Source organism: Gordionus sp. m RMFG-2023, chromosome 1 (assembly GCF_954871325.1).
Source record: "Gordionus sp. m RMFG-2023 chromosome 1, tfGorSpeb1-WG-v2, whole genome shotgun sequence".
Lineage (NCBI taxonomy): Eukaryota > Metazoa > Nematomorpha > Gordioida > Chordodea > Parachordodidae > Gordionus > Gordionus sp. m RMFG-2023.
This window is the reverse complement of record NC_088775.1, coordinates 63,387,872-63,407,811: the sequence shown is the minus strand read 5'-3', so window position 1 is coordinate 63,407,811 and position 19,940 is coordinate 63,387,872. Positions and strand designations below refer to the sequence as shown.

The 19,940-nt window shown below is 25.5% G+C and overlaps 1 protein-coding gene and 1 long non-coding RNA gene across 11 annotated transcripts in view; both read right to left on the bottom strand.

The window, feature by feature from the left end:
• The window catches only part of LOC135922189 (uncharacterized), a 35,108-nt gene extending 29,038 nt beyond the window's left edge, over positions 1 to 6,070 (bottom strand). The window contains exons 1-4 of one of the 2 annotated variants that reach the window (XR_010570772.1): positions 5,883 to 6,070; positions 5,720 to 5,839; positions 5,282 to 5,676; positions 2,659 to 2,777 (exon numbers count right to left, since the gene is read on the bottom strand). This is a non-coding gene — a long non-coding RNA (uncharacterized LOC135922189). Of the gene's footprint in view, positions 1 to 2,658; positions 2,778 to 5,281; positions 5,677 to 5,719; positions 5,840 to 5,882 lie in introns of those variants that run through there. The other variant, XR_010570773.1, reaches the window with a different exon arrangement.
• Positions 6,071 to 7,263: 1,193 nt separating this feature from the next.
• Positions 7,264 to 13,683, bottom strand: LOC135925804 (zinc finger MYM-type protein 1-like). Of its 9 annotated transcripts, none has more exons than XM_065461854.1 (17): positions 13,577 to 13,677; positions 12,209 to 12,557; positions 12,053 to 12,172; positions 11,890 to 12,009; positions 11,727 to 11,846; positions 11,194 to 11,683; positions 11,133 to 11,154; positions 10,771 to 11,031; positions 9,706 to 9,792; positions 9,430 to 9,516; positions 9,163 to 9,246; positions 8,941 to 9,122; positions 8,548 to 8,858; positions 7,758 to 8,490; positions 7,592 to 7,711; positions 7,422 to 7,535; positions 7,264 to 7,378 (listed from the first exon to the last, which is right to left on the bottom strand). In XM_065461854.1, the coding sequence occupies exons 8-16, from the start codon at positions 11,029 to 11,031 to the stop codon at positions 7,514 to 7,516; spliced, it is 1,887 nt and encodes a 628-aa protein (XP_065317926.1). In that variant the 5' UTR covers positions 11,133 to 11,154; positions 11,194 to 11,683; positions 11,727 to 11,846; positions 11,890 to 12,009; positions 12,053 to 12,172; positions 12,209 to 12,557; positions 13,577 to 13,677; the 3' UTR covers positions 7,264 to 7,378; positions 7,422 to 7,513. The 9 variants fall into 9 exon arrangements, with proteins under 9 accessions (XP_065317926.1, XP_065317630.1, XP_065317412.1 ...); XM_065461558.1 differs by having other exon boundaries at positions 7,758 to 8,858; positions 12,209 to 12,344; positions 12,472 to 12,557; XM_065461340.1 differs by having other exon boundaries at positions 7,758 to 8,858; positions 11,068 to 11,154.
• Between the last annotated feature and the right edge of the window lie 6,257 nt (positions 13,684 to 19,940).

Here is a 19,940-nt window from a genome sequence, read left to right as displayed (position 1 = left end):
TTTTTGAATAAAAATAATATTTAAATTAGCTTTTACCTGAGGGTCATATAAATATTTTGTGTTAAATATTACACCTATGTCTAATATTAAAAAAATTCCCAAGCCAGGTCCACGCACTTGGGAAAATTTTCTCAAACATGCCAATGACCATAATAATTTTGGTAGTTGAGAACTGAAATAAAATATATAAAAAGTCACAATGTATTTAAAAATACAATCAGAATATGAAAGTTGCATGGGCCTTGGTTTTTGATCAGGCCTGGCAATGTCTTCAAAAGAAATTTTCAGGCCAATTTCTAGCCTATATTTAAAATTAAAAAAATTTTTGAAAAATGTTTAGCAAGCTACGTCCAAGTCCAAATTAATTGTGAAAAATATTTCCCAAGCCTAGGAAAACTAAGAATAATTAATTTTTTTCTTGGATCCTAAAAAATATAAGAGGTTTATAAGAATTAAAATCTGTCTAATATATGTATATATTAATTGGGAAAATTTTCCAAAATTATCATCAAATGAAGGGGAAATATCTGATTTATCTATCAATATATGAAATTCATGAATACACATTAAAGTACCATGCTGAAAATCATCCTAATTTAAATTTTAAACAAACCACCACCTTTCCAAATGATTTATTATTTAATTACAAATTATAAAATTAAATTTAAGAAATTGATATTAAATTACAATAGAAAAATAAAAAGATATTTTAAGTTATCAAATAATAGGAGGTTAACTACAATCATAGTCAAATTATATATAAGTAAAACAAATATGTTATACATTTCATCAAAAATGTTATAATAAGTTATGAATAACATACATTCTACAATTATGAAGTTATGAGAAAATATACAACACTATATTATAATAGATTGAATTATTTAATGGTAATTGAAGTAGTGGACAATTTTTACAAAATTATTTAATTCTTTATTTTATTCTTCAAAATGTTACACTGCTAATAATCTCTGCAATTTCTCTTGGAATATCTATCAATTTTCTCTTAAACCATACAATAAATATATTACAATAACTCAGATCGTAACATTAAAAGGTGCTGGAAAATAAGGAGCTACTATATGTCAAACAATATATATGGTTAAAAGAAAATATTGATGATATTACCAAATATTCTGAGTCAATTTTAAAATTGACAGACAAATGTAAAATATTAAAAGGCAAAAATATAAAATAGTTTTTTATTTTAGGAATCTAAAAATTGACATCTCGGAACAGTATTATTTTATATATGTATATAAAATTAATTGCATCATACCTTAATGAAATTGCTATCACTATGTCTAATTATTCTGTACATTATGTTACTATTATTTGTTATATATTATTGAATAATAGCTAGATCAAGATAATGCCAACAAAGAAAATGAAAACCCTATAGTTATTAATAAAAATATTCCTATTCCTAAAAGATATTGTATCATTTCTATTGTAATTTTAACACATGAATTTCATATAAAACCTACACTTATCATAAAAAATTATTTAAATGCTTTTAAGACCTTCATAAATATTCTTTTAACTTCTCCCACAATCAATCTTATATGCTATGTATACCTAATAAATTAAGACGCTGGATTTTGACCCTTACCAATAATCTTCTAAATAGCCAATGGATGCCACCACAGAGTTTTTGTGACACAATCAGGTTGACCTCATATTTGATTTAAATCTATGATAGGAGGTCTTTGTTTAAAAGAGTATTTATAAAGGTCTTAAAAGCATTTAAATAATTTTTTATAAGTTTTATATGAAATTCATGTGTATTAATAGTTCCTTTCTAAAATAATCATTTTTATTATTATTCCAAAAGTAAAGATAAAATAGATACCAAATTTTATTTTTATTATTTTAAGAAATATTATTATATTCTACAAATAATTTTTCTTTAAATCCAAAAATTTATTGAATAATAATTAACTAAAATTTTATTTTAAGCTGCATCCAAAATGTTTTAAAAAATCTTTAAAATTTTCACAAATTTTTTAAAAAAATTAAAATATTCAAAATGTTTATAAAATTATACTTTAAAAATAGTTTTGATAACAAAATTGTTTTACCCCTAAATTCCTAGAGACATACCGTGACATTAAAACTCTCCTTTATTCTACCCAGTTTGAAGTTTAAATTTCTTTGAAGCCAATTTTAAAAGACTTGAATATTCCAATATATTAACGTTTCCTGTAGGTTAACTATATAAACTAAACAAAAACCTTATGAAGTGAAGATGGTAAAATGTGTTATAAAATTGAATGAATTATAAGGTTGTTACATGATTACTATTGGACCGTTTACTCTATAGTCATTTTTATTGGACAAATTTTTTTTAAAAGAACATTATTGGCTAAATTTGATTGACGTTTTTTGAGGATTATAGATTATTTTTGAGAATATTTTTGTATTGCAATCGATGTTGTTATACTCCCCTGTACTGATTTATATGAATGAAATGATGTTGATTTATTGTTGGATATAAATAAAACAGGATAGAAAGAAATTTACAAACTAGACATGTTATTCGAATAAATATTTAAAATTTATTTAAAAATATAAAAATAATCAATTAATGTCTCTCAAAATTATTATTTATATTTTAAAAACGTTAAAATACTATTAAAAAAAAATTGCGGAAGAAATTAAAAAATTGCGGTAGATTTTTGAGATTTCCAATTGCGGTAGTTTTGCGGGAGAGAGATGTCTGCGTGTAAACTAAAAAATTGCGGGAGTCTCCCGCTGATGGGGGAAGATGGGCAACCCTGAATATGGATCAACAAAATATTCTAATTTTTTATACAATTTAAGTAATTAGAAAAATTCATGTAATATATATAATATTTTATATAAAATATTTAATTTATATGTTATTTATAATTAATTTCTATTAAATTTATAAGATTAATATTATACTAGATGATAACCCGTCAAGAATGACGGGGAATCAGAATTTTCTTCTTAACTCAAGGATTCTATTTTTGGAAAAACCCTCAGATAGCAGATGCAAGAATTGCTGTCGTAAGGGTATTTGAGGATTATTATAATAGATAGATTTAGCACATATATATAATTTTTACAGATTTTTGATAGCCCGTAAAGAATGACAGGGAATATAAATTTTCTTCTTTATTCAATGATGGATGAATAATATATTTTACCTTTATTTGACGATAAATGAATCAGAAATTTTCTTATCTTATGAGATTCAAGTAAGAATATATTTTTTATTTTAAATTACAAATACATAAATATTTAGTTTAAAAGATTTTTTATTATGCACATAAATTAAAATTACTAACCTTTATACTTAATAAACATTTTTTATAAAAATTAATGGAAAATTTTAGAATAACTCCTCATCTAAATAAATATAAATTTCTGAATCACATCTCATAAGATAAGAAAATTTCTGATTCATTCATCATCAAATAAAGGTAAAATCATCCATCATTGAATAAAGAAGAAAATTCTGATTCCCTATCATTCTTGACGGGTTATCAAAAATCTGTAAAAATTATATTTATGTGCTCAATCTATCTATTATAATAATCCTCAAATACCCTTATGGTAGCAATTCATGAATCTGCACTCTAAGGGTTTTTCCAAAAAAATTTAATTGAATAAAGAAGAAAATTCTGATTCCCCGTCATTCACGATGAGCTATCAGCTAGCAACTTATATTTTTGATAACGGGTTCTTAAAAAATCCCTAAAATATATGTAAATTTAAGACAAAATCACAACAGGCATTATTTTTTTGTTGTTTATGCTAAAAAAATGGATTAATATTCCTTCCATATATACACTTCACAATGGCTTCCTTTATTTCCTTGTGTCCAACAACTTCTTGTATCCAGCAATTATAAATTTTTTAAATAATTTAAATAAGGCATATCTATGGTTTTCCTATTCCTTTAAGTTCAAATAAAGTTAGATGGGAAATTAAATAATTCAGTTATTGAAATTAGAGACATTCATGGGCCTTGATTTATTTACAAGCCTCCAGCCCAGATCAGCAGTAAAAATAATTTGCGGGCCCATTCCATATTTAATAAAAAAATTCAAACTAAATCCAATGATATATCATTGACCCAATCATAAGTTTCAAAAATTTTGCCCAAACCTGTCATATAATAGTAAAATAAATAGTTTTTTTTTAATTAACAATTAAATAGTATTGTTTTGGTGAAAAATTATTATTATTGTTTTTTTTGTAAATAATTAATTTTGTTATTTTTCGCTATGATTATAAAAAGAAGAAAAAAAAACAAAATAAATTATTCTTTTAGTTTATCTTTTTTAATTTAGTTTTTGTGTGCTTCAAGAGTTGGTGTTCAAATTTAAAAAAGAAGAAAGTAAGGGAAAAAAAAATGAAGGAAAAATCAAGTAAGAAAAAAAAATCATTATATTTAGTCAAAAAAGAAAAAAAAGTAATATATTGTAAAAGAAAAATATCAAGTATTATTCGTGAGCGCGGTAAGAGGGGAAAAAAGTAGTATATTTTAACCATCAGGCTTGAAGTGAAATTTATCAGGCTTGAAATTGTCATATCCAAAAATTTAATTTAATGCTTTAAAACCCAGTCCTGGCTCAGGCACATTAGTAAATATATTATACCTGGCACCCTATGGACCTCAAGCCTCCCCAGAAAGATCACTTTTTAAAATATTTAATCATTTTCAATCATTAAAATATTTTGTCATCTGAGTTAGAGGTTATTCTATCCATTTTTGCCACAAATAATTTTTTTGATAGATTGATTATTTAAGAATATATTAATATAAAAAAAATCTTAGAATTTTAACCTATAAAATAAATTATAGCTAATATTAGATTTTTCTACCCTAATTCTTCTTATTGATGAAGATATATTATTCCATTAACAAAAAATAATCAATTCATTCTGTATGGTCCTTTAAAAAGTTTTCAAGTATTATGTTAAGAGTTTTAACTGACTGAATGGTATAATATAAAGATCCTGATATTACTGATTCAAATCATTCCAATAAAATATTTGAATAATTGTATTTGTGATCTCAGCAAAAATAAAATAATTGAGGTTTAATTTTGAAGCTAACTCTCCTTGATTCAGCCCAGATGTCATAGACTCTAATGAAAGTTTACACATCAAAAATAAAATAATAGAAGAATTTAAACTTGCCTATTCTTTGGATATACTGAAATAAATTGTGTTTACTTTGGTGTTCAGCAACAAATATTTTAAAAATATTATCAAAATAAAATTTGTTGAAAAAACAATATTTTACCTGTAAATTTGATATGGATATTGTGTTAAGTATATTCGCCATATTAGTAATCACATGGGAATTACTATTGGCTTAAAGTTGTTATGATGATTATCATTGGACAAATATTTTTTTAAAAGATGGTTGAATTTGATTGACGTTTTTTGAGGATTATTATAATACTAGTTGATAACCCGTCAAAAATGACGGGGATGAGAATTTTATTCGTTCTTTAACGATATACCCCTCCCCCTCCTCCTTCAGGCCAATTCCAACCCATTAAGACTAAGAGTGATGAATTGTCTTTTTTATTCAATGATTGATGAATAATATAAGTTCTCTTTTCTTTGCTCAATGTGGTTTTGTTTTTGAAGATGATGTTGTAATTTCCTTGCTCGTAGTTTGCCGTAAATAACCTGAAAAAAACAGTGTAAATTGAAATTATAAAATAAAATTTACTGTTGTTGGTGAGGAAGATGGTTTAGAGATGGTGAAGAAGTTCTCTTTTCTTTGCTCAATGTGGTTTCGTTTTTGAAGATGATGTTGTAATTTCCTAGCTCGTAGTTTGCCGTAAATAACCTGAAAAAAAACGTGTAAATTGAAATTATAAAATAGAATTTACTGTTGTTGGTGAGGAAGATGGTTTAGCGATGGTGAAGAACAGCGTCTACATGGCAGAAAATTTGATGGAGGCAAACCCCTCCAAAATCTACCCATACCCACCTAAAAAAATCCTGCGGCCTTCGGCCGCGAAATTTACAGACCTACGATGGTATAGTGATTTTATTTAAAAAATCTTATCTGCCACCATTTATAACCTTACAACATAATTCTATTTACAATCTTTCAAGCCTATTTAGGGAAAAAAAATTTAAAAATTTGTAAGTGATAATGAACTTTTATTTAAATAATGCAATCTTTTCATAATTTGGTATTCACTTTATTTTCATAAAATATATATAAGTGAATTAAATGAGATAATATATTAATATTTCTATGAAAAAGATCTAAAATATTGTAAAAAATATAAGACGAATAAATTTAAAGAGGTATATTTAGCTTGATTCCACATAATTAAAAACATGTATTGTAAATAGAGCTATTATATAAAATATTAGAATAAAATGAATTATAGTATATTTTGCATTGAAATTATAAAATGTTAAATTAAATATACATTATTTAAAAGCCTATATATTCGCTGTGAAAAGGATACATTAATTATTTTATTAATAATTTGGATAACCTTATTGATGTTAAAGCAAATTGTGTTATAATATCATCAATTGTAAATTTTTCAAAAACATCAATTTCGCTGGATATTAACAGTAAATTTTCCAAAAATGGGTCCGAAATTTTATTCCGCTTAATTTTTACTTTACTCATGGCTCTTTCGGCTGAACAGGAAGTTGTAGGAAGGGTTAATAAATATTTATATAATAAATTTAAATTTGAATAAGAATTTAATTGATTTAAAAGTCGGTATGGTAATATAAAAGAAAATTTTATCCATTTTTTTATTTTGGTCATGATTTCGCTGTTGATATTTTCTTTGGTAATTTGATCGTTTGCAATACCTTTAATTATATACAATTACAAATAAAATATCAATAAATTACTTTCATCAATATATAACGAGTCATTCTTTTTAACTTTTAAAAGATCTTCGCAAAAAATGATTGATTGAGACTCCAAATATAAAGAGCGAAAATCATTATATTCATCAACAATGTTTTGGACATCCAATTGATAAGTATTACAAATTTCGGATATTTGCCATCCTTCTATTTTTTCATTATCCATAATTCCAGCGGGAGTAAAAATGGATATCTGTGATAAAAAATTTAAACAATCATAATTAAATCGATCATTTAGGTGATTAATTATTGCATTTAGAACAGGGAAAAATATTTCCGTTCTATATCTATAATAATAAATAATAATTTAAATTTTTTTAATTTATTCAACTTGTTTTTTTTTGTTCAACATAATTATTGAATTCTGTTTGATCCAATTTGAATATTGATTTCATATTATACAAATCAGTTATTACATTATTCTTTTTCAAAAAACTATTAGATAAGGAATGTAATTTTAAAAATATATTGTCTCCATTAGCTATATTTTAAAATTATTTATAGAAATAGTAACTAATATTAACCTTTTAGTTTTTGTAATTTATTTTTTGTATGTTGTATTAATTTGGTTACCAAAGCCAAATCATTACCAACTGCCTGCATTTCAATACAAGCCTCATGTGTACATTTCAATATTTCTTTCAAAATAAAAAGACTTAATATAAAATTTTCATCTTTAATTCTTGATACTAACCCATCGGCAATGGAAGAGGTGCTTGGGTCATTAGAATCTTTTAATTCAACTAATGATGCTAAAATATGTTCATAAACATCTAAAAAGATTTCTACAGATTTGTAGGATGATGACCAATTTCTGAAAATATATAAGTTTCAAGTTTCATTAAAAATATTTTATTTACCTTGTTGTGTTTTTAATTCTTTTAAGAGATTTCTTGGACTTTCTCATTTGATATTTAACAAACACATCTTGACGTCTAACTCCATTCATAAAATTATATAACTCATCTAATATTCCCATTGCCTTTTTCATTTCAATTTTGCATCCACAAACATGAGCAACTACTAAATTTAGCCGATGTGCATGGCACCAAATATAGATGGCTTTTGGAGCCTCTTTCAATATTAAAGCCTGCATTCCTTTGTATACTCCTCTCATATTCCCTGCACCATCCATACTTTGTCCAACCAAATAATCAAGAGGAAGACCAAGATCATTAAACTTAGAAAAAACATGTTTCTTTATATTTTCCCCAGGGGTTTCTGATGTTGTAAAAACATGTATGATCCTTTCTACAGGATGTGGATGCAGATCATCTTCTATATACCGTACAAGCAAAGCTATGCATTCTTTTTTAGACACATCATATGTTCCATCTAATATGATGCTATAGGCACGATTCTCTTTAATTGTTTGAATAATGCTTTTTGTTATTTTTATCTTAATAATTTCAGTTATTTTTTTCACGTGGCCATATGACAGTAAATTTATATAAGGTCTCGAAATTTTATCTGATTTTTTTCTCCGCAATTTTTCGTTGTTATCCATGTATGCACGTAAAGTTGGAACCGTTTTTGCCATTAATTTTATGAGACACATAAAATTACCTTCATTCGAATTAGAACCCCAAAAGGCTATATTACATTTTATAAGGTACATAATGGCATTGATAATATTATGAACTATATTACGATTTTCCATGATTATATCAAGCTTATTTGATAGCAAATGATCTTGAATGCGTTTATTTGCAAGCCAAGTCATGTTTGCATATTCACAATCTTTATGAAGAGAAGATGCTTCGTGTCTCTCTAAGTCACGCTTTATGTTTTTCCAATTATTTACCCCATGTTGAGTCCAAAAAGTATTGGACTTAGGGCCACCAAACATAATACAATATAGACAAAAGACTTTGTCTAAAGTAGTGCTATAAGATAGCCAATTTCTGGGGTTGAGGGAACCATCTATATTAACCTTTCTATAATAGGTTATATTCATGCTCCTGTTTAAAAAGTAAAAAAAAATATATTGGTATAGAAATAATGGATGGGTAAAAATTAATGAAAATAAATATTATTTAAAACCTCTTGTTAGTAACAGGATATTGAAATTTATTTGTACATGGCTGACAAGGGCCTACAGCAATTATGAAATTTATCAAAATATTTGTCATCCTAAATAATATAAAGTGAAAAGGGTCATTTGGTTCCTTTTTTTTGTATAGCTGAATAAGACTTGGACTTTGAATATCCTCATAATTTATTCCCTTCAAAAGTCATTATATAAATTTTATTTAAATATAATGCCTCATGCAAAGTAAGTGCCTCACTAGAACCGGGGATTGGATGAGGAGATAATACAATTTGTGAATCTTCAATATTGGAGATTTGCTATAAATAAAGAGTATAATTTGTTTACTTATGAAAATCTATTTTTAATATAATTTCAGCCAAATGGTCATTTTATTATTAGCTACATTATAATTAAGTTAATCAATAAATGTTGGAAATATTTAAATGTCCTAATTTATTTTCTTCAAAAGTTATCATATAATTCGTATTTAAATTAAATACCTCATCATGCAAAGTAAGCGCCTCACTGGAACTGGGGATTGGATGAGAAGATAATACAATTTGTGAATCTTCAATATTGGAGATTTGCTATAAAGAGTATAATTTGTTTACTTATGAAAAACTATATTTTTAATAAAATTTTAGTCAAATGGTCATTTTATTCTTAACTACATTATAATTAAGTTTTTAATAAAGGTTGGAAATATTTAATTAATATCATAATCATAATTTATTTCTTTCAAAAGTTATCATATAATTCGTATTTAAATTAAATACCTCATCATACAAAGTAAACACCTCACTGGAACTGGGGATTGGATGAGGAGATAATACAATTTGTGAATCTTCAATAACTGAGATTTTCTATAAATAAAGAGGAGTTTAATTTCTTTCCTTATGATAACTATATTTTTAATAAATTTTTAGGCAAATGATAATTTTTTTTAACTACATTATAATTAAGTTTTTAATAAATGTTTTAATTCTACATGAATACATGATTGAGAAAACAGGTATTAAAAATATTATGAAGTCCAACATAAAGTTATCAGGTTACAATGGAAAGATGATACAAGTAATAGGTAAAGCACAAGTGAATGTAGAATACAAAGGGAATTCACATATTTTGAACGCAATAATCATAAACATCAATATGACTTTGTTAGATCATGTAAAAACATTTTTAAAATATACTTGAAAGATTCATAGGCATGATAGATGCAGATTAATATAAAACTGCGATCACATGAAGAAATCATAAAACAATATTATAATGACTATAAAAATAAAAACAATATTAAGTATAAATAAAATTGTGAAATTCATGATGAAAGTATATTATCTAAAGAAATTCTAATAGCTAAATAAAACAATGATAATAAACATACCTAATATAATACATAATGTAAATAAAGGGGATGAAACTCACACAGATAACATTTTGAAAATAGTTGATTCCAAATCATATTTTATAAGATTTATATTTAAAAAAAGTAAAAGAATTTGAAGTCTTAATTCAATTAAAGATGAAAAGATTTAAATTTAAAAATTCCTAGAAATTAACATTACCTTATTTTACTACATTATATTAACTTAATAAGTTTTTTTAATACTTTGGTTTTAAATTATTATTATTAACTTATTAAACATATTGTTAAATTGAACTTTATAAAGTATATATAGATATAAAAATAGTGTGATAAACAGTTAAAAAAACATTAAATAATAATATATATAATTTATTTTCTCTATACCCTGACTACTTTAATATTAATATTATTCTGGTAAAATTTTAAATCAGTTTCTATTAATTCACAAATTTATAATAAATAAAAATATTACTTTTTGGAAGTAAGATGTTATTGTCTTTTTTTGCAACTGGGTTTCAACTCCATTTGTGATATTATATGGAATATCACAATTTAAAGATACCCAATTATTATTATCTCTTTTGATGGCTACCTTTGTAAATTTCATATCAGCTGGCTTGACATGAGGATGTTTATGTTTATAATGTTCATGTATCTTGTCACTTCTTATTTTAGAAGTTTTGCAATTTTTAATATTGCACTTAACTTTAAATATGGTTTTGTTACTTGGCATCTAGAAAGAAATAATTATTATAATATAATTTTTTACATATTATGTTTTTTATTATTCTTTGCTTGCTGATATATGTTTTTATGCATGACTCAAAAAATTACCTAAAATTTATCCTGCTAAAATCTATAAATTTATTAAAAAACATAATATAAATATATTAACCTCTAAGAAAAGTACCAAATAGGAAATGTGTAAATATTAACTTGATAAAATGCTAAATGAAAATCGTTGACAAAGAAAATTTATATTATTTATTAATTGACAAATATCTTTACTTTAATTGACATTTTTCAGAAAATCAAACGATAACCATCATAATCGTATCAATTAATGGATTAAAAAAATATTATAATTCAAATCAAAAATTACCCACCAAAAATCAATACCTACCCCCAAAAAATTAATATCAACCACCAAAAATCAATACCTACCCCCAAAAAAATAATGCCTACCCCCAAAAAATTAATATCAACCCTTAAAATCGATACCTACCCCCAAAAATGCTAATATATTTTGGAGGCATTTGTCTCCTACCCCCCCCCCCCCCGGCCATGTAGACGCTGGTGAAGAAGTTCTCTTTTTTTTGCTGAATGTGGTTTCGCTTTTGAGGATGATGTTGTAATTTCCTTGCTCGTAGTTTGCTATAAATAACCTGAAAAAAAACGTGTAAATTGAAATTATAAAATAGAATTTACTGTTGTTGGTGAGGAAGATGGTTTAGCGATGGTGAAGAAGTTCTCTTTTCTTTGCTCAATGTGGTTTCGTTTTTGAAGATGATGTTGTAATTTCCTTGCTTGTAGTTTGCCATAAATAACCTGAAATAAAACGTGTAAATTGAAATTATAAAATAGAATTTACTGTTGTTGGTGAGGAAGATGGTTTAGCGATGGTGAAGAAGTTCTCTTTTCTTTGCTCAATGTGGTTTCGTTTTTGAAGATGATGTTGTAATTTCCTTGCTTGTAGTTTGCCATAAATAACCTGAAATAAAACGTGTAAATTGAAATTATAAAATAGAATTTACTGTTGTTGGTGAGGAAGATGGTTTAGCGATGGTGAAGAAGTTCTCTTTTCTTTGCTCAATGTGGTTTCGTTTTTGAAGATGATGTTGTAATTTCCTTGCTCGTAGTTTGCCGTAAATAACCTGAAGTGTAAATTGAAATTATAAAATAGAATTTACTGTTGTTGGTGAGGAAGATGGTTTAGCGATGGTGAAGAAGTTCTCTTTTCTTTGCTCAAGGTGGTTTCGTTTTTGAAGATGATGTAAAGTTGGTGATTTGATGGTGAATAACAAAGTTGGTGACTTTTTTAAATTTCTTACAAATTATGAATTTAAGATTTCATTATATAAGATATTTTGTGTGAATGTTTTATCATTTTTTAAAATTTTTCCTTGTAATTTTGATGGCAAAATCATAATTTTCATATTATTTTGAGATTTACATCTAGTAAGAGCCACATATAGTTGTCCATGGGCAAAGACGGGCTCAGGGAGGAATAAGCCTACATGATCAAAAGTTTGTCCTTGACTTTTATTTATTGTAATCACAAAAGCGGGAATTATAGGAAACTATCATCTTTTTAAAGTAAATGGTAACTGAGAGTCACTTGGTGCTAGATCTATTCGTGGGAGAAAAACTTGAAATCTAACTTATCTCAAACCTTAGAAAATGATGTAATTTTATATTTTCAACTACTCATTAAACTCTGCACCCATGTAAAAAATATATATCTTTCTTAGGTCAAATAGAATTTAAAAAAATTGCCTGCAGTTTGCAAAAATAAATTCCAAAAAAACAAACAATTGATGAATAAAATAGCATAAATATATAGCTATCTCTGGGGGTGCATCGAAATTACTATTTGGAATCTGATCCAATTCAATATTGAAATTATTAAATTAATAATAGCTGATTACTGATCTATAGTCTGTAAACATTTTAGGTTTTAAATTTTAATACATATATCTACACATCTCATATACTTTTTAATAGTATAACATCTATAATTTAATTATACAATAACATAAGTCCTTTAAATATATTGTAATTATCATTTATAGTTTATTATAATTTTTAATGATAAATCACTTATTTATATATCATTATCTATATACATAATAAGTAATAAACAATTTTATCGGATTGGATAAAATTTTTTATATAATTGGCAGATAATATTTTTAAAAAGACAAAATATCTGTTCAATCTGTTAAAGATATTGGTAGATCCCTAGATATTTTTATTTTATAAACATGTAATATCAAAAACAGGCCCTTGACAACACTAATATCAGATCCAATCGACCTATAAAAATCAGTTTAGCCAGAGGGATGTTTATAATAAAAAATCTTAAGGGTGGCATTATCTTGTACTCTGATTAAATTGGTTTGAACAAATCTTGCTAAAATATTGACCATCCAGACTGAACAATATTTTTATATAATTTCCTGTTGAGCCTGATATAATTTAATTTTAAGTTGCATGTATTTTATACGTAAGAAAATAATTATCTTGAAAAAAATAATAATTGAATATAATAGATTTACTTTTTGAGAAGTTAAGTTCATTTTCCCAGTATAGATATACTTAATGTTTGCTTAATTTGGGGCATATGGAAGTGATTTATGAATGAATGATTTAGTTTTCACGTTGATTACCATTGATCAAATTTGCTATAATCATTTTGATTGGACAAATAATATTTAAAAGAAAACTATTGGCTAAATTTGATTGACATTTTTTGAGGATTATATATATAGATAGTATATTGTTATTTTAAATGTAAATACAGATTTATTAATTAATTATTAATAAATACAAATTTATTAATTAATTTTTAATAAATAAAAATTTATTAATTATTTTTTAATAAATTCAGATTTGTTAATTAATATTTAATAATTATATCATATATTTGACCAAAATAATATATGTTAATCAATGATATATACTATAGATTGGCGATTCATTCACTAAACGCATTTTAAAAGTGTCATTGTAATCAGTAGCTCCATTTTGTAGTTTGGTTATACATTATTTGTCAGCAAGAAATATTAATATATTATATTGCGTAAACAAGTCTACTAAGATCATTGGGGTTAATTTATCTTCATCATATAATGAAATCTTTATTTCTTCCCCCAAAAAATAATATCCATACAATTAGAGAACTGCAAAGTAATTTTTTCGCAACCCGAGCCCGACCCGAGCCCGAATTTAAAATTTTTTTTTGTCCGAGCCCGACCCGAGCCCGAGCACACATTTTTTAATCCAACCCGACCCGACCCGAGCCCGACCCGAATAAAATTTTGCAATTTAAGTTTTAATATTATAATAACCAAAAAAAAATTTATGTGTATTTATTCAGTTCAGCCACCTTAAATAAAAGTTTATTTGACGGCCATAATCTATTCAAGATATATATTAAGTTGCATTTTTAAAATTTGTAAAAAATATTATAAAACGATTAATATACAAGCGAATTTAAAAATTATAACGATTATATAATAAGCATCATTTATGCGAATATAGATATGATGTAAAAGTTAATAAATATATAAAAAATATAATGAACATATTATATTATATATTGACCTCATCAATATCATTATCAAAATTATCACAAAGTGAATAATTATGATATATAAATAAAGAGGCGTCCAGTTTATCTGGCTTTAAACGAGTCCTTCTCTCCTCAAAGGCCCTACCAGCAGCTGAAAACGCCCTTTCACTGCTAGCCGACGAAGCAGGGATAGCCAGGAATTTAAGAGCTAAAATACTTAAATTTGGAAACTCATAATGGTTTGTTTTCCACCATTTTAAAATATTATCGTCATCAACACATAATTTCGGATCTAGATATTTTTTTAGCTCGTCAACTTCGGCGCTAGCATCAGAATACGCATTGTCAGCCTCCCATAGAGAGAAGTCCAAAAACGTATCTACCACCTCTGTAGTTTCTTAAGAAAAAAATATTCAATAATAATATTAAGATATATATTTACATTATTATTTTTTAATAATTTTACATATTTGATGATTAATATTTTTTTTGATATATGATATTTTTTTATAAAATTTATGTAATTATCATTATTCAACATTGATTTAATAAAATTTGAATTTTTTGAATTTTATTTAGTGATAATAAAATAATTAAAGGAAGTACTGAAAAAGAAAATTTTATTTCAGTAATTTTAGGAAAATTTTTCTAACTTTTTTTTGGAAGTAAATATTAATCTAAGATTTTGTATTTATTATTTCCAATATTTTTTAAATATATACTCAAAATTTTAGATCTCAATTTTTAATATGTTTTGAGATATATCTAATCAAAATTTGGGGTAAAATAGACCCCACCTTTGTAGTTAAGGGAGTTTTTTCTACCTTTGTAGTGAAGGGTTAAAACAAATGTTAAAAAAGACAATGTATAGGCTAGTTAAATAATAAATAAAACTTACATAAAATATGTCTTATCTTGTAATTTACGAGAAACACAATTTAGTAATAAAATAGTTTGGTATCCGGTTGTTAGGTTTATAAAATAATAATTAATAATGACATGACATGTTAATATGATTGACATTTTAATCCTAAAATGTGATAAATATTAAATAGTATGATTTTATAATTAATATTATAAATTATACTAACTATTTAAGATATTAATATTATTATATATATTTTCGGGTCGGGTCGGGTCGGGTTTTCGGGTCGGACAGCTTTTACAACCCGACCCGAGCCCGAACCCGAGAAATTTTTTTTTGATGTCCGAACCCGACCCGAGCCCGAGGCTCGGGTCGGGTCGGGTCGGGTCGGGCTACGGACAGCCCGTGCAGTTCTCTACATACAATGACATCTATATTTATTTGAAGATTTTTGATATTATTTCTTTCTTGCGATTCTTTTATGCGTTCATGAATTTATATATGTTGAAATGTAAAATTTTTACAATTCTTTTCATATAATTATGACAAATAATTACTGTTTATGGGATTGACTTTTATTTTGCTATATAGATCATTATCATGAATACTCATAAAATGATGTAAAAAATAACTAAGTGATTATTACCTTTTAAAATATTCTGTTACATTTCCTTTTGTATTACCATTTATGGGATTGACTTTTATTTTGTTAATTATTTAACATAGATCATTATGGCATGAATTTTCTAATAATGATGGGAAAATAATTAAATGAATATAATTATATTTTTAACAGAATGAATTGTGTTAAAAATTTAAAATATTGATTAGTATATTTATTTTCATAAATTTTTTTCATATGGATTATCGTCTCTTACGAAAAGTTAATATCAATTTATATATCATCTGTCATTAGATATAAATGTCATATTTCATTTTTAATTTTTTTTATGATATACTAAAGATTTTTTAAAAAGCAAAAGTGTCGCTCACTGTTTAACACATGTCTAACAGATACCAATCATATTACATTTATAAAGAAATAAGGTATTCGATATGTAATTATATATAACACTTTATTATACAAATTGTCAAACCATTTTATAAATTTTAAATATTTTTTTAACTTTAACCCTATTCAGGAGGTATGTTTTTTAAAAAAATGTCCGGAAAGCTTTGCTTCTTTGGTATTATTAGAGGTGTATGGAGGGTTAGTTTAAAATAATTTTCGTCGGAATGATGACAGCAGACTTAATAATCATATTTTTATTTCCATATTTTATAAGCTTAAGGGAAATTACATTTATTTAAATAAACAATAAGATAAATTTGATTATAAATATTGTCGAATTTTTAATGTTTTCGATATAAATAATTGTAAGATTATATTTACTATAATTTTAATAATACCCTTTAAAAGATTACTAGTTATTTATTTTCCAATATCCGATTGATTGTATTTTATAAAAAATTGCGAGTTTATATATAAAAAATTTGCTATGCAAAAACAAAACATTTTCTATGCAAAATAACAATAATCTATAATATTATTCGTACATAGACGTTCGTTAATAATCATGGGTTTTTATGTTCAAATAAAAAAAATTTGTTTATGCAAAATTTTTAAAAAAATGTAAGTTCATTACAGATAACTTAAATATTCATCTATCATTTAAATATTCAAATCATAACATAAAAAAAAATATATCTTTCTTTTTAATAACTTCAACACCTTCACACTTCTACTTAATTCTACCCCTCATACACTGTTCCCTTGTCCTACCACAGGTTCGTCCTCCTGTACCGCTAACATTTGATTGTTGGTGCTAATAGTGGGACATCTCCGTAAAATATGATCCCCTCCACAAAACCAGCAAGCCATTCTTCTTCGGGATCCCTACTCCCGTTCCCTTCTACGATTATACGATCTGCTTGTGGGTCTATCTGCCGTCATCTCTCCATACCTGATCTGGGCCTCCTCTCTGGCGGCATCGATCTATCTTCTCGATTCAGCGGATCCGTCAACCATTCTAATTTCGATCTTCAAAATATAGTTTCCCACTCGCACGTATGACGCCATCTATCACGGACTAAAGCTGAAAATATACTATATTTATCATGTATTTATCTCTTATAATTCAACCGCTTCCTAATTCTCAATACTCTTAATCATTCTCGTATTACCTATGCCTCTCTCATTCTTTTTTATCAACTTGTTCATACCTTCTAGTGTACTTGATATGTCACATTCTGATTATCGTCATTCACGCAGACTTGTTAAAGGAGCAATTCAATTATGCCTATCTGCATTCTCTACATTCTGATTCTCATAATCCTCGCAGACTTGTTAAAAAAAAATCGATTATGTTTATCAGCATGCTCTACATTCTGATTCTCATAATTCTCGCAGACTTGTTAAAAAAAAACAAATCAATTATGTCTATCAGCATTCTCTACATTCTGATTCTCATAATTCTCGCAGACTTGTTCAAAACAAATCAATTATGTCTATCAGCATTTTCTACATTCTGATTCTCATAATTCTCGCAGACTTGTTCAAAACAAATCAATTATGTCTATCAGCATTCTCAACATTTCAGTAATTTAATCGATTTACAACGCCATTTATCACTAATCTAGACACCTAGGTCTTAATTGCTTAATATGCCTCGAAACTACTCCTATTCTTCCTTCAATTTCTACTTCTACCTTCTTGCTCCCTATATTCTTCTTCACTATGTAACATTTTGAAGAATTTAGAAGGATTGGGATTAGAACCGTTGTCAAATAAAGAAAATTTAGAACTAAAATGATACTAAATCTTTATTAAATAATAAGATAAAAACATAATCAAAATAAATAAAATAAAATAAATTAATATAAATTAAAATTAATTATTAAAGATTAAAAAAATTAAATTCGTAAAATCATAATTTAATCATTATTTTTCGCATCATAATTTCTCCTTATATATTCTTTTTCTTTAATCAACATTTGCATAGTCTCAATTTGTACCGAGATTTAATTCTTGTAGATTTGAACATCTTTGGGCTTCGTAATTTTGTTTAAAAGTAATTTGCCTGTTTGGCGTTTTTCTTAATCTAATAAATTTGCATGTTACCACAATTACAACAAATATTTTAAATATACAATAATTATGTTAAAAAAATAAGCAATTGTTTATATACAAAAAAAAGTCCAAAATTAAAAAAAAAATGATATATCATATGAGAAGAATAAGGCAGGAAGAGTCAGTTTAGCGAATTGAGTGGATAGAAGACTGCCATTGAAGCTTATATAATTCGCTTTAAGGATGCCAGCATCTGTCTGAGGAAGAAGCATTAAAATAAATTAAGGGCCAAACCAACCAATTAGATAAATGGGCTAGCAGATAATTTAAAAAAATATTGGCCAGCGGGTGGACAGACTAAAATATTTTAAACAATGAGGTGGCGTTTGGGTTAATACCATTCAACTGCAAACTAATAGTATATCCATAGACGTAGCCAGAATTTTCCTAAGCTGGGGGTTACCCTTGGAGTCAATTTTGGGCGGGCCTTCGGCCCGCTTTTGCCCGAGTCTATATATAGTCATAAAATATCTTTACAAGATAGGAGGTTATTTTTAATAAAAAAAAAATAAGCCTGGAACAAATATGAAGTATATTTTTATTAGTTTATATAAAATATAATAAATTACTTGTATATACATTAATATAGAAGCTTGGTAATAATTTATTCTAAACAAGTATAAGAAATATTTATAAAAAGTAAGTAGAAATATAGTTGATACTCCTTTATTATATAGAATTGATTACAAAATACTAGGTAAAATTCTACTTTTACAGACATATTTGACAGTTAGAGAATATATTACAGTTATTATTTTAACAAATTTTACTAATCAATGCTCTTGATTATAAATATAGCAACAATTTGCATTCAATTATTTAACGCCATCTATTTATTTTAAATAAAAAATGATAATAAAAATTAATCTTAATATTATTCATCCCACAATGTCTTTAAAATATTTTTTCTGATGTCCTTATCAATATTTTATTGTTTTCTGTAAAATATATAATTCGCCATATTGGTAAAAATTATTTGATTGTCATTTAATAATTGATAAAATTAGATATACTGTAAATCTACAACATATAAAATTCCACTTTGTGCTTTAATTTTTTTTATTTAATTTACAATTTAATTTTTTTATTTAATTTATGATTTAATTTTTTTTATTTAATTTATGATTTAATTTTATAATTAGTTTTATAATTATATTTTACTTTTATTAAAATAAATTAATTAAAATTACTAACTTTATAAAAAATTATATTTGATATGTTATATTATTTAGTAATTTTATGGATCTATTATTAATGATTATAATACATTTCTATTTTGTCATCTTAAGACTTATCTTTGGCTTTTAAAGAACATTTTAGGTTCACTTTTTTCTAAATGCTTTTTTCCAAAAA

What these genes read in the sequence shown, in the direction of transcription:
- LOC135925804 (XM_065461714.1), bottom strand. Translation starts at nt 11,031, where the DNA reads ATGCCAAGTAACAAAACCATATTTAAAGTTAAGTGCAATATTAAAAAT. An exon ending in AGAATTAAAAACACAACAAG is followed by an intron (nt 7,712 to 7,757) that starts GTAAATAAAATA and finishes ATATATTTTCAG; the next exon opens with AAATTGGTCATCATCCTACA. An exon ending in ACCTCTTCCATTGCCGATGG is followed by an intron (nt 7,536 to 7,591) that starts GTTAGTATCAAG and finishes TTATTTTGAAAG; the next exon opens with AAATATTGAAATGTACACAT.